Source organism: Podarcis pityusensis (genome assembly GCF_964106645.2).
Source record: "Podarcis pityusensis genome assembly, chromosome: 16".
Lineage (NCBI taxonomy): Eukaryota > Metazoa > Chordata > Lepidosauria > Squamata > Lacertidae > Podarcis > Podarcis pityusensis.
In genome coordinates this window covers 12,940,657-12,954,855 of record NC_138041.1, presented here as the reverse complement: position 1 = coordinate 12,954,855, position 14,199 = coordinate 12,940,657, and the positions used below count along the sequence as shown (strand labels likewise).

General features: G+C 52.0%; 1 protein-coding gene across 3 annotated transcripts; it reads left to right on the top strand.

The window, feature by feature from the left end:
- The first annotated feature begins 347 nt into the window (after window positions 1–347).
- On the top strand, window positions 348–12,639 carry SPINDOC (spindlin interactor and repressor of chromatin binding). 3 transcript variants are annotated; one of them, XM_080985729.1, is made up of 9 exons: window positions 348–585; window positions 3,292–3,388; window positions 4,911–5,103; window positions 5,886–6,170; window positions 7,797–7,901; window positions 8,724–8,810; window positions 9,801–9,920; window positions 10,707–10,757; window positions 12,154–12,639. In XM_080985729.1, the coding sequence occupies exons 3-9, from the start codon at window positions 4,947–4,949 to the stop codon at window positions 12,576–12,578; spliced, it is 1,230 nt and encodes a 409-aa protein (XP_080841855.1). In that variant the 5' UTR covers window positions 348–585; window positions 3,292–3,388; window positions 4,911–4,946; the 3' UTR covers window positions 12,579–12,639. The 3 variants fall into 3 exon arrangements, with proteins under 3 accessions (XP_080841855.1, XP_080841854.1, XP_080841856.1); XM_080985728.1 differs by having other exon boundaries at window positions 348–606; XM_080985730.1 differs by lacking the exon at window positions 7,797–7,901 and having other exon boundaries at window positions 349–606.
- The last annotated feature ends 1,560 nt before the right edge of the window (window positions 12,640–14,199 follow it).

Genomic DNA, 14,199 nt, shown 5'->3' with positions numbered 1-14,199 from the left:
GGCTCTTTGATCCCTTTCTGCAGGCTCTAAATCGCCTTTGTCACTCCCTTCTATTTCCTGCAACTCCACCCCTTCCCCTCCAGGGGGCGACCTTTCTCGGACTCGCTAGCCGCCCGCCTCTATGCTCCCGGTCTGTCTCCTGCGCCAAGTGGTCTATAACCTGCCGAGGGGCGGAGAAGAGAAGAGAACGCCGCGCTGGCCATTGGATTCGCTGGGTAGCGAAGGCACCGCAGATCTAAGAAAAAGAGAGACCTATACGCCATCGTCGCGCTCCCGAGCGAGAACTTCCGGCCTGAAAGCGGACTGTTCCTTTCCTTGCCGGACGCAACTTCCGATGCGGAACGTAGAGATAAGAAAACAGCCGCCGGGGCGACGTATCTATGGCGGCGTTCCCTTTCCCGCCGGAAGTTATGGCTATCTCTGACAACAGAGCGGAGGAGGGAAAGGTCCTTCGGACAATGAAACCATAGAGTGGGAGCGGGGAGGAGAGGCCGCTCTGCCTCGCTGGGAGCCGGAGAGCTCTATGCTGCGTGGCGGGGGCTCCAGCGGGAGAGCTCGGGAGGCCTGGAGCAGCTGAGCGGCCAGGTGGGGAGAGAGGCCCGTTGGGTAGGTAGGGGCGGGGGCCAAGGCGCGGGGGGGGGGAAAGAGGTGCTGCCGGCCCCCAAATATGGGGGGGGGCTGCTGTCCCACCACACCTGGGGTGGGGGAGGGGATGGTGCCCCCCACACCTGGGGAGCTGTTCAACACCCCCCCCATAGACGTTGCTGGTGGGGGCTTTTCTTCCCCAATAAACATAGTTAGGATGGAGCTGGCGTCCTCCATACCTGGGGTGGTGTCCGCCCCAAAACACAACGGGGGTGGGAAGGGTTGGTGGCCCCTCAGCTGTGGTGGTATTTCTCCCTCAGTTGTGGGGCCACCCCAGTTATGGTGGTGTTTCCCCTCCCACACACCTAGGGTGGCCCCACAACTGGGGTGCTGCTCCCTCACATAAACACAGCTGGGTTGGGGGGGAAAGGGCTGGCGTTTCCCCACACCAGCAGCACAATGGGTGGGGGGGAAGGGCTGGTGGGTCCCTCCACAGCTGGGTTGGCACATCTGGAAGAGGCTGGTGCTCCCTACCCATCCTCCGCCATAAATGCATCTGTGGTGGGTTGATGTGCTCATTACACACATGCACACACAGAGATGGTCACCAGCAGGAGGGATGGGAGAAGGCCTGGTGTCTCCCCCCCCCCCCAGAAAAACACCTGGGGTGGTCTTTGTTTGGGGGGAGAACTTATTTTTCTTCTTGCAGTTTAATGGTATTACCAGGTCACTGTTGTCCCCCCCCCCCCCAACAGCTGCTTAGGTTGAAGGGGAGGGACTGGCAAAGAGCTAGGTGGTCACCAAGATGGATAGAGGTGGGGATTGGGGCTGGTTTTTTGAGGTGGGGCTGAAAGAGGGAAAGTAAGGATGGAGGATCAAGTCACAAGGGCAGGTGCCTGGTAGGCATATTCAATGGGGTTGCCTGGCTCAGGAAGGGTGAGCATGTGGGGAGGTCAGAAGAATATTAATGGGGGGAGAGAGAGAGAGAGAAGGGGGAACCTATGGCATGGCTAGTAGTGGGAAGGGGGTTTAGTGCATAGCTGTCAACGTTTCCTTTTTTTAAAGGGAAATTCCCTTATTCCGAATAGGATTCCTCGCAAGAAAAGGGGAAAGTTGACAGCTATGGTTTAGTGTGTTAGGGTTGTATCCAGCTAAGTCCTACTCAGAGCAGACCCACTGAAATGAACAGCCAGGTCCATTCATTTCCATGGGTCTACTCTGAACATTGGAGACAACCCATGGACTCTTAAGGGAGGAGATGTGAAAATGGAGCCCCTTGTGCTGAGTGGATGGGGGTGATACCTGGGATTGGGGAGGCCTGAATTTCAGGAAGGAATCAAAATGGTACAGCAGGGAGATCTGGGTGGTGGTGGAGGGACATGGACCGTTGCCTCTTTTTGGGAGATAATGGGGAAGATTGTACTGTAATTCAGAAGAAGGTACTATGGATTAATCCAAGGAGGAGAGTATGGGGTGCATCTGCAAAAGATGGGGGCATTTTGCCTCTTTTAAGATGCAGATGAGACACACAAAGACCCTGAAAAGAGTATTACCCTGTGGGGATGGTGTGGGGCAGGATGTAGATGTAGAGGGAGAACAGAGGAGAAATCTTCAGTGGGTAGAGGCAAGGTAGAGAAGGGAGGGAGGTCTAGAAGGAGAAGTCAGGCTGGCTGGCTGGCTAGCTGAGATCCAGGAAAGAATTAAAATGGTGCCTGGTGAGGGGGAAGGAGGTGCAAAGTTGTTTTATTGTATTTTTAATAATTTGTTGTAAGCCGCTCAGAGTGGGGTACAAATAATGAATTTATGATGATGATGATGATGATGATGATGATGATGATACACTTTGGGGTAGAAGGTTTAGAACAGGGAGATGCAACAATGCAAATTGTTTGGTGGGAGAAATGAGATTCTGGAGAAATAAAGACTTGAAGGAAAGTGATATTATTTCATAATTATTATCACTTTATTCGTAGGCCACCTTTTCCCCCCATCCCTCCCAAAATGATGCTCAAAGTGGCTTATTACAATGAGATCAGAATAGACAATTTCATAATAAAAGTAATAGTTGTGGGTTTGCTTTAGAGGATGGAGGAGATTTGAGGTCCTGGTGGGAGTAATTGTGGACATGGCAAAAATGTGAACAGGGCCTTGTGGCTTTGGGGAGGGAAGGTAGAATTCCACGGGATGTTGTGACTGTTTCTTTTTTGGACATGCATGGAGTACACCTTTATAATTTAAAGAGATGGGGATTTGGTGTCAGGGCAAAGACCCAGCAGTCAAAGCAAGAAAGACAAAACTGTACATATTCAAACCAGGGGAAAAGGAGATTGGCCCTGAATGTGCAGGAGCAGAGGAGGGAATGACAAAAGTATTAAACAAACATCCTCCAGGTTATGTTGTTATGCTGAATGCACTTTGAGCACAGTAAGGCTGCCCACAGGATCCTGGGAACTGTAGCATACTGCTCCCAAAACTACAATTCCCACCATGCTACAATTCCCATGATTCTTTGCGGGAAGCCATGTGCTTTAAATGCATGGAGTGTGTGTTCACAGCCTCCCTCTTCTTCGGAGATGATGGCACTTTCTACATGTGAAGTTTTTCTTAAAGAAAACACAAGTATGTTTCCCCTTGGGTTCTCCTCTTTTCTAGGGAACAAAGACTCTTGTGGCTAATGGATTTACTATTCCCCACTTTTGTTTCCAGAAGAGCGAGCAGCTTTGCTATCACCAGGCAGCACTGAGTGGATTCTAGATCCCAAGCCCTTCCTCTGGTTACGATCCGGATTGACGCCCTGCCACAGGTAGGAAGGGTTTGGAATTAATGTCACATCCCAGTGCATTATGTAGTTCCTTTCGCCCCCAGTGTGGCAGTCTCAAAGTATTTGCTTTAAAAGTAACAAAGTTTCTAGTCCTCAAGGTGGTGGGAGGTAAATTTGAACACAGGGTGCCTGTTTGTTTGTTTTTTAAAAAAATCCTTAACAAGAAAACAAAAGATTGGGGGTAGCAACAACTCAGGGAGCAGGTTTCTTAGGATGTTTTGCACATGTACTCAGCAAAGAGGAAGGGGGGTATCCTATATTCCAGCAGGTTGGCAAACTTTATCCTTGCATACATCCAAATAACACTTTAAAATGTACAGTGAACAGCAGAGTGTGCAGTTTGGCTCTGTATGTCTCCCCTGTATGGCCCTCGGATCCCCGCCCGCATCCTGGTTCCCGTGGCCTGAAGACAAAGAAGACTTTTGTGAGTCGAAATAAACAAATATAATTGAGGGGAGGAGTGACTATAGCAATGGCCTTCAGGTCCCCAAATAGCTATGTTTCCCACAGCTTGCTCAGAAACTGTATCCCAGAATTGCTTCATGTCGTGGTCTGAGTCTGCTTATTTTCTCTTCCCCTTTTTCCTTTTTGGCTTCATCAGCAGGAAGTTAGTAAAGCTCTGTTTCTATGATGAGTTTTATTTGTTCTTATTTTCAAATGGTTTTTAACAATTTGTTTACGCTGCTTAGAAATTCTGATTCTGTTTGCTTGCTTGCTTGCTTGCTTGCTTGTTTATACCCCGCCTTTTCCCCCTGATAGGAAGCAAAGCCACTTACAGGTAAAAAATAAGAGCCGGTAAAAACAGAAAAAGCAATCACTGAAAAACAATTAAACATTGATAAAAATAAAACTGTATACATACATAGGATGTACTGAAACCATACCAATAATTACAATAAAAACAGCACCAGCCCTTTCCTTAGAAGCAGTCAGTTCCCAAATACCTGTTGGAACAAGAAAGTCTTCACCTGCAGGAGGAAGGACAACAAGGAGAGAGCCAGTCTAATTTTTCTAGGGAGGGAGTCCCAATGCCTTGGAGCAGCCACCGAGCATATTTAAATATTAAGTGTTATTTAAATGTCTTAAATAAATAAATAACGACAGAGCCTTCCTATACAGTGGCACCTTGGTTCTTGAACTTAATCCATTCTGGAAGCCCGTTTGACACCTGAAACTGTTTGAAAACCAAGGCGCAGCTTCCGATTGGCTGCAGGAGCTTCCTGCCCTCAAGTGGAAGCTGTGTCAGATGTTCAGCTTCTGAAAAACTTCACAAATGGGAACACTTACTTCCGGGTTTGTGACATTCGGGAGCCAGACGATTTGTTCAGGAGCCAAGCCGTTCAAGAACCAAGGTACCACTGTATTCTTAAAGTGTGTGTGTGTGGTTTTTCCTGGCCAGGAGAAAAAGAGATGTGGGAACTGAGGTTGTCAACTTGGAAGTGTTTCTTTCCCTTCTCCATCTACCCCCTCCGCAACCTGAACGGTGCTTCTTCTTTTTTTACAGGTGGGCTTTTGTTGTGCCAGCCCCACCGAAACACTCATGGCACTGAAGGCAGAAGCTCCCCTCTTGGACTACCTCAAGGTCTCTTTGAAGTGCAAAACGGAGAAGGAGAAGGAGAAAGTGGCCGCAGGGCATCTGCTCCCCAGCTGCCCCCCAGTCAGGCTGGATGGGCCCCACGCAGATCCCGTGGACAGAGGTGGGGAACGTGCCCCTCCGGGGCGCAGGACAGGGAAAGTCCCTCCCCTCGCATCATCCTAGAACTCAGGGATGCCCAACGAAGGCCGATGCTTGAGGACAAATGAAAGGAAATACTTCTTCCCGCAGCACATAGCTAAACTGGGGGATTCCCTCCAGCAAGATGCGGTGGTGTCCACCAACTTAAAAGAGGATTAGGCAAATTCACCGAGAACAAGGCGATCAATGGCTACCAGCCACAATGGCCATGTTCTCCCTCCCCTGTCTGTTGCTGGCCACTACATGAATTAGGTGCTGGAGGGGCTGCAGGCCTGAACCTGCAGGGCTTTTATTGGGTTCTTAAGGTGGAAAAGGACCCCCAGCCTTGAGTTAGCCTGTGAAACAATAGTAAGAGCTGTTTGTTGCCATTGGAAAAAGCTTGAGCCAATGAGGCTGACCTAGAAGAGAAGAGTGGAAGTCCTGTGGCTGCTCTCTACGTGAAAACCACCACCATTCCTGCTGGTAGGCCACACTGGCTGTGGCTGATGGGAGGTTCATTCCCAGTGCCATCCATAGGGCAGCCAAGGACTCTCTCTGCCTGCCCTGACTCCAACTCCCATCAGTCTCAGCCAGCATGATCATGGGGGGTGATGGGACTTGTAGTCCGGCAGCGTCTGGAGAGCATCTCTGTTAGAGAAAGGAAGGGGGCAGAGCGCGCGCAAGGAATCAGGGATATGGGAACTGTCTCCAAGGCTGGCGGCAGACCCCTCCTCCATCCCAACGTGCCCCCTTTCTCACCCCCAGGAGAGCGGCTGGTTGTAATCCCGGTGGCCGAGGTTGGCCCAGAAGAGGCAGGCAGCTCCTGGAGTCAGGAGTACCTGATTGCCGAGAGCTCGGGGGGCAGCCAGCCAGTGTGCATGGTGTGCGGTGGCAACCTCAGTGCCTCGGGGCCTGTGGCCGCCCGCAAACACATTCTGGAGCATCACGCCCACTCGTTGGACTTCAGCTTCGAAGAGAAGCGCAACATCCTGGAAGCCTGGAGCGAAGGGGTGGTGCTTCCTGAGCCAGAGCCACAACCTTCCCCGGCAGGTAACACACACCAACACAGATCAGTGTTGTATTAAATGGTACCATCTCCCGTTGGGTCTGGAAAAGGTTTTGGGTTTTGAGCAAAGTCGCCCTCCGTGTCTGCCTCTTCCATTTCCCCTGTGCCTCCTGGAGAAGGGGCTGGGGGTGTCAGTGCAGTTTGCCATCCTTTGGGGTTCCTTTTCCGGTCAGCAGAGTCACCCAGAAAGTCTTCCAGAATCCATTTCTTCACAATTCAGCTCTTCTCTTGGCGAACGCACACATGGGAATAAACACACCTCCCATTTTGGTTCTTCTGAATGCATTTATTGTTGAATTAACACTACATCTTATATAACCACTAGTCTAGTAAAGTAAAGTAAAACTATGTTCAGATAATCATTCTGTCTCGCTCTGCTCTTCAGCCGTCTGGCCAGAGCAACAGCCTCCAACATACTCTCTCTCTCTCTCTCCCTGATCCATACCTTGCCTTATAAAGAAACCTGTTGATAAGGGGAAAACTTGTTGCCAAGGGCAGACTTGTTGCTAGGGCAAAATCTTTCAAGAATCATTTCAAGTCATTGTTTAGACTACACTAACAGGATGTTGGCAAACGTTTCAGCGGAAGTGTTTTTCTTTGCTCTTTAGCCGAAAAAGCCTGGGCAGTTTGCAGACAACCAGTGATAAGGCGGAGCCTGCCCACAGGTTTACAGACTTTAAAAAAGACACAGCACAAAAGGAAAAAGGATTGGGAGGGGAAAAGCAAACTCGTGGACTTGTTCTCGCTTACATAGTGTTTCATAAATGTTCTCCCTGGCACGGAGAGGGGAAGCCAGCTCTCTGCAGCTGCTCCTTCTCTGGCCAGTGGACTGGGTCAGGCTGGTCTCCTCCTTGCTGTGATGTTCTTCATAGAAGGCAGGGGGCGCTGCCTTCCTTAGACCCCCGGGTGGTGGCAGAGGTCCAGGCATGCTGCCTTCCATCTTTGCAGTCCCAGGGCAAAAGTTGAGTGTAGGGATCAAGAGGAGGCCTGATGGTGTTGAGGATTGACAGTGAAATAGCACTTGAATTGTGGGTTTTAGAGGCATGTAATGACTACAGGCGTTGGAAGATATTGGCCTTTAGGTTGGACAACGCAACCAGGAAGTTGTGTATTTATGCATGAAGAATGTATAGAAATGCAATCACTCTGCCTATGTTTGTGCCTATTAGTCCCTGGGAGAAGCAAACAGCTGGCGAAAGCACTAAGGCCAACCTGGCACCCTCTGGGTGTTTGGAACTACAACTCTCATCAGCCCCAGCCATCCTGGCCATGTTGGCTGATGGGAGTTGTAGCTGAGAACACCCAGAGGGCTCTGGGTATGCAAAGGCTGCCCTAGACGATTGCCTATTGACTTAGCCTCTCTCTCTCTCTCTCTCAGCTCCACCCTGGATACCAAGATTCCTCCAGGCATTGCCTTGGAGTACCAATTCACATCCATAAGGGCTAGAAACTTGTCTCTTTCCTTTCTCCCTCCCCCTAAACGGAAGATGAGATCCTTGGGAGGCCAAGTCCTCTGCCCGCTGCTGCCCATTTCCACTCTTTGCCGTGGAACAAACACGCAGTGCTGTGTGCCGCTTTTGATTCCCCTTTCTGAAACTATCCCCTGCCAGGCGACCCCGGCAAGAGCAAGCAGCCGGCTGAGATAGAGGTGCTCCTCGATTCGGAGGAGCGGCAGCCGGCGAGTCGGAAGCGTGGGCACCTGAGAGCGCGCTGCGGTGAGTGCTGGGGCCGAAGGTGGTGGTGGTGGTCGTCGCTTAGACGGGTCATCGTCATCGTTCTCAGACCCAGGACCCACTCGTAAGAAAAATAGGGAGCTGCCGTCTGGCCTAACACTGCCGACACGGACCGGCAGGGGCTCTCTGGGATTTCAGGCAGGGGGTGCTCTGCAGCCCCACCTGGAGATGCCTCCAGGGAGCTGAACCTGGGCCCTTCTGCAGGAAACATGTGAACTGTGGCCCCTCCCTTAAAAAAACGAAATGAGATTCTAGTCCTCATGGTTCTGAATTTAAACTGGAAAACAGGAAGCTTCCTTATGCCAAGGGGTCTAGCTTAGTGCTGTCTCCACTGACTAGCAGCAGCTCTCCAGGGTTTCAATTTGGGGGGCCGGGGGGAGTTTTTTCAGCCCTGCTTGGAGATGCCAGGGATTGAACCTGACACCTTCTGTGTGCAAAGCACCGAGCTATGGCCCTTAATCCCTCAACCAGCAGAACGACACCCCATTCCAATGTTTGTTTTTAACACACATGTCTGGCTTTAGCCTTCTCTTTCCCAGGTGCCCAGGTGCCAAAGAGGGCGCCTCTGTACCTCTGGCTGTTGAGTAGAAGGAGGAGTCTTTGTGGCTGTAGGCTCGTCTTGTAGGGATAAGAGCCTCATGCGGAAATCCCTTCTTCTGCAAAATGTTCGGGATGAGCGAAGCCTGGTGGCCACAGGCACTGCCTTCCACTTTAGCGTTGGAGTGGGATATGACTTGACTTCAGCCACCAGCTGAAGACCATGGACCTAACCCGTGGAACTGTTTTTCCTTTATGTACGCTTAGACCCTGAACGGCGATCACAAGGCCAGCAGAGGCGGCACAGCTTGAGCACCCTCAATGACATGAGCAAGCATCCCAGCAAGACCACAGGTTAGCAGCAGAGCTGTAAGGCTGCTTTTTAGCGTGGGGGCAGGTTTTTCCCTCCCCAAAGCAATGGAAGCTTCTTCCGTCCAGTCACTGCCACCGTTCCTTCCCTTTGCGTGCCTAGCTGCCTCCTTGTGTGTCCACCCACAGGCTAGCGCTCCGCAGAGGCGCCAAACATTCGTAGGATCTTATCTGCCTTCCTCCTTGGCTCCTTTGAAAGTCAAGTTTCTAAACTTTAAAGAGGGGCTTGACAGCATGCCGTCAAGGTTTTGGTAATACTGAAAACCTGAATTTGGTGGGTTGAACGAAACCATCCTTCATTCTTGCAAAAGTCGCTGTGTGCCCCTTCCCCAACACAGTCAGAATAATTTGCAAAATAGGTGGGGTGAAAATGTGGGTGGGGGGTGCAGAGTAGTTTGACGTGCCTGACTTACACAGATTGCAGAATTTGGCTCTGCTTGGTACAGAGTACATATTTTTTTTGTGCTGTTGTTTTGGGAGGGGACAGAATAGGATTGTGGGGGTTACATCCAACTTAAGTTTCTTCCTCAGAGTAGACCCATTTAAACTAGTGAACCTAGTGGAGCCATGCCCATCACTTTAAATGGGTCTAACTTTGAGTTTATAGCAGTCACTTTCAGTGGTGGCAGACTCGGGACTCTTCCCAGGCCACTTGCCTCCATGGCCTTGCTTCTGCACCCTCCTTGAGTGTTTTTGTCTGGCCGGAATATGTACTTGAATTCAGATTATGCCTCTAGCATGTCTGGATGGAGGAGAGAAAGTGGGGCAGGTATGCGGGGAGTGTGAGCGTGTGTGTAAGCCATCCTACTTGACAAAGGTCCAATATGCTTTGCCCTCTTTCACCTCTGGCCTCTTCCACAACCGGTGCCACTTCCACACGGCCCCCAGAAGGCTGCCCAGAAGGGAATGCAGCCTTCGGGCTGGAAAAGTTGCCCAATCCTTGGCTTAATTCCTCGCTGCCTCTTTTCTTCCCAGGGAAGGAATGGCTCTCGGAATGTGGGGTCCCAGGCTCGGCACCTGCCGAAATCCGTATCTTCACGGACGGCACTTTCCCAGCTGGCTTTGCCTTGAAACTGTACTGCCGGACTCAACCGGGTGAGTAGTGCTTTGGCGGTCATACTTAAAAATCTCCCTGCGTGAGGGAAAGGAGAAGGAAGGGGGGAGCAGGTGAAACACGTGTGCATTGCTGCCACTGCCGCCCGGGCCCAAACCAGAGGCACATTACCTGTCAAATGCAACATGCACACAGCCAGGCTGTCACATGGCCTCCCTGAGGAGGTGGAGGCGGAGCTGCGGTCGGGCTTGAGGGTCGGTGTCCTGGAGGCTCGGACTTGTACTGACCTCTCCCCACCCTCTGCCTCCCATCCCATCGGCTTCTCTTTTCCCACCCTGGCAACTGGCAGTGGTGGAAGGAGCAGGGCAGGGTCAGGAAGCTGGGGGGAAAAGCTCCCTCCTTGACTGTTGCAAGTTGGGCACCCAGCAATGTCCGGAGGGCCACAGGCTGCCCACCCCACCCTTAAAACGGAACACTGGCCACCATGTTCTAACCCCTTAAAGCAGGTCTGGAAGACTCCAACTCCCATCAGCCCTTGCAAGCACGGCCAACGGCTAGGGGTTATTGAGTCCAGCAACATCTGAGTTCCGTCCCCACCTGCAGAACTAGAGCCAAGGGGTGGAAATGGCAGGGAGCCAGGCTTCCTTGGAAGCTGTTGGTGGTCTTGCTGTTGGCTTAAGGAGAGGTGGGACGGCCCTCTGCCTGGAATGTTGCAGATCACTGCTCCTTCCCACTCCGTAATTCTGTTATTCTGGGATTTTGGGGGCATGTTGATGGCACGGGTTCCTACAGGTGGCCACGATGTATTATCGATGTTGTTGTTACAGAACCACCCCAGGACTCTGAAGCAAAGCCAGGCCCAAGGAAGAGAGCAGTGGGTAAGTCTTGCCGCTTGTTCCCAATAAGGAACAGGCGCAAGGGGCAAAACTGGGTCGGATTTAGGCCCACCCACCACCCACTCTTCAGCTGACTGCCAGGGGTGCTAAATCCCGCTCTGGCTGCAAGTGCCTGTTTCCACAGCCAAGGCAGAATTGAACCCATTTTCCTGAGTGACGGCAGCTGACAGACGGGTAGGTAGGGCTGGCCAAACTGGACCCCCTGCCTGGCCAGGATTGGCCTGCAGGCCAGAAACTCACCACCCCTGTTTTAGCACAAACGAGCGATGTTTCTTGTCCTTGCTGTGTTATGGTTTCCCCCCTGCTAATTGGGAGGCTGAATGTTATCTCCAATCTTGCCGGCTGTGTATCAAAAGTCACCAAAACAAGAGCAACCTCACATCACTGGCTTATTCCCGCCAAGCTCAGCCAAGGCTGAAGCCCAGCTGAAAACTGGACTGGAACTCCTTCCGTCTCCCAAGGCAGGATTTGCACACCAACATCTCTTCTCTTTATATATCCCCATTCTCAGCCCTGCCCGCCCCCTGAGCTTTCTGCTATGCTTGGGGACTTCCCAGGGGCATCTCTGAGGTGTAGGTACTGCCCGCCAACTTGGATGGCTATAAAAGAGGATTACACAAATTCATGATGCTTAAGGTTATTCATGACTACAAGCCACAGCTGCTCTGCTTTACTTCCAGAGTGGAAGCAGTAAATGAAGGCAGTACATGTCTCCGGGGACCAGCTGCTGGGGATTCACAGAATCACAGAGTTGGAAGGGACCATGAGGGTCATCTAGTCCAACCCCCTGCAATGCAGGAATCTTTTTGCCCAGTGTGAGGCTGGAACCCACAACCCTGAGATTAAGTCTCGTGCTCTGTCGACTGATCTATCTGGGTGGCTGGAGAGAGCACTTTTGTTCTCAAGTCCGGCTTAGCAGCCTGGATAGCTTGATTGGTTAGAGCATGGTGCTGATGATTCCAGGCTCGCAGGTTCGATACCCATATGGAACAGCTGCATATTCCTGCATTTCAGGGGGTTAGACTAGATGATCCCCAGGGTCCCTTCCAACTCTGATTCTGTGATCAGCTTCCCATAATGGGCATATGGTTGGCCACCATGAGAATGGGAGGCTGGGCTAGATGGGCAGTCTTTGGCTTGATCCAACTGAGCTCTTTCTTTGCTTTCTAATTGCTCACTTTTAGTTGTGAGAGCAGCTCAGTTGATAGAGCACGAGACCCTTGAATATCAGGGTTGTGGGTTCGAGCCCCACATTGGGCAGAACATTTCTGCATTGTGGAGAGTTGGGTCAGTTGACCCCCGTTGTCCCTTCCAACTCTGGGATAGGTGGACTGAGCGAACGGCCTGTTGTTTCAATTTGCCGCCTCTTCCTCCCCAGATCGCAAATGCTCTGTGTCTCTACTTCGGCTCCACTCCACGGATCCTCCTCCCCGCCAGCTCTGCCCACCACGGGACCCTGCCCCTTGCGCCCTGGCCAACTCCCCCGGCAGCAACGCCAAAGATTGCGACGCCAAGCCCCGCCGGCAGCGGGCAGCAGCGGGCAGCGAGGACGCCCCACTCCTGGCCAAGAGCTTCAACCCCACCTGGCGTGCCCGCTTCCTCGTGGATTTTGACGCCTCGGCCAACCACCTGGTCTGCATGGTGTGCGAGTACCCTCTGCGCCGCGTCTGCCTGGCCACCGTCAAGCAGCACATCCTCCAGTGCCACGCCGAGACCCTCCACCTCCCGCGGGAGGTCCGCCGCACCATCCGTGAAGTCTGGGAGAGCAGGGGCCAGTCCCCCTCTGCCGCCCCCAGGAAGTGAAGGGGAGCTTGGCCGTCACCCATTCCCCCCCCCTCCAATATGCCAATGTGGCGACGGGGGTGGGCGGGTGGAAGAAAGGTTAGGCACCCAGTTACTAAGTGGGGTTCCTTCTTTCCCCTCTTGGGCTCCCTACCCAGAGGGCGCCTCGTTCTTGTCTCGTTTCGTTACTCAAGCATGTTCAGGGGTCAGCCACGGCCTCTTCTGTCTTTGTGCCTGCCCTCCGATCCCCACCAATCCGCCTGATCACTACCACAGAGGATGATGGGAGGAAGGTGAATGTTTTGTGTGTCTGTGTGGCAGGAGAGGGAAATGGCCATTGCTGCCTTGCCTCCAAAGGTTTGGGGGAGACCCTTCACATGGCAACTACCCCCACATACACCCCATGTGTTCCCAAAAGTTTGCCTCTCTGTCTCCCCAGAGAGAGCAGGGGTGGTGGAGCATATCAGGAGGTGGGGCTCTGCCTGACCGGGGACTCCCGTAGCCTAATCGTTTAGTTTCCACACCAGCGGAACAGGCAAGGGATGCCTCTGGCTCCTTCCTCGGCAATAATGTTTTCCCCTCTCTGCCCCCCCCACTGACACTCCAGCTAACAGGGCACAATACTTAGGACCCATTGCAGGGCAGGATGAGGCTTCACACCCTGTTATATGACTTTTAATAGGCACACACCCGAGCGGGGAGGGGGGGCAGCACCATTGCCCAGCACCTTCCCAGGGATGAGTTACACTAAAGGGAATCTGAGTTGTTGTTATACAAAGGAACAATAAATTATTTTTATGATACCCTTCTGCTTGCTCTCTCTCTCTCCCCCTCCCTCTTTCTGTCTTAATTTTGTTTTCTGTGTTTGGCTGGCATGAAGAACCTAAGAGCAGCCACGCTGGGTCTGGCCAAAAGTGTCCCATCTTCTGTAGCATCCTCACAGAAGCCAACCAAGCGCCTTCCAATAGGTCAGATTCTTTGTCCCACCTGGTGCTACCTAAGCCCTTTTACTGGAGCCAATCCAGGGGCCTCTTCCATGCTAAACACAGAATCCTAGAACTGTAGAGCTAGAAGAGAGCCAAAGGAACATCTAGTCCCTCCCCTTGCAATGTGCTTCTCCCACTGAGTCGGGGCTCCTCCTATCCCTAGGCCATGTTTGTCATGGGGCTTTTGTTTGCCTGCAAAGTGTCCTTTAACTGGGTTGTGCCCCCTGCTTTCCTGGAAGGAAGTGGAAGGGTAGCTGTAGAAACCTCTGACTTACTTGTGTGACCAAGATGTAGCTTGCTATATACAGTGGTACCTCAGGTTAAGAACATGCCACATTTTATCTTCCCAACAACCCTGCAAGGTTAAGATAAGCTAAATAATATCACCCTGCTCTAGGTTACACGATGAGCATTGTCTCTAGGCAGAGCCATTGTGGCGAGCAGCTATGTATAGCCTTGGCTAATCCTCTCTTAAAGCTATCTAAGTTGGCTCTTGTGGGAGACAGTTCCTCGGTCTTTTAACACCAACAGATTGGTCAAAGGCAGATTTCTGTTCAATTCATTTCCTAGCAATTCCCAACATGGAGCTCTCATAGCATCTGCAAGTGCTGGGCTGTCCGCCACAACCCCAATATCCCTTTTTCTGGTCAATCACT

What these genes read in the sequence shown, in the direction of transcription:
- SPINDOC (XM_080985729.1), top strand. Translation starts at nt 4,947, where the DNA reads ATGGCACTGAAGGCAGAAGCTCCCCTCTTGGACTACCTCAAGGTCTCT. An exon ending in GCCACAACCTTCCCCGGCAG is followed by an intron (nt 6,171 to 7,796) that starts GTAACACACACC and finishes ATCCCCTGCCAG; the next exon opens with GCGACCCCGGCAAGAGCAAG. An exon ending in GCATCCCAGCAAGACCACAG is followed by an intron (nt 8,811 to 9,800) that starts GTTAGCAGCAGA and finishes TTTTCTTCCCAG; the next exon opens with GGAAGGAATGGCTCTCGGAA.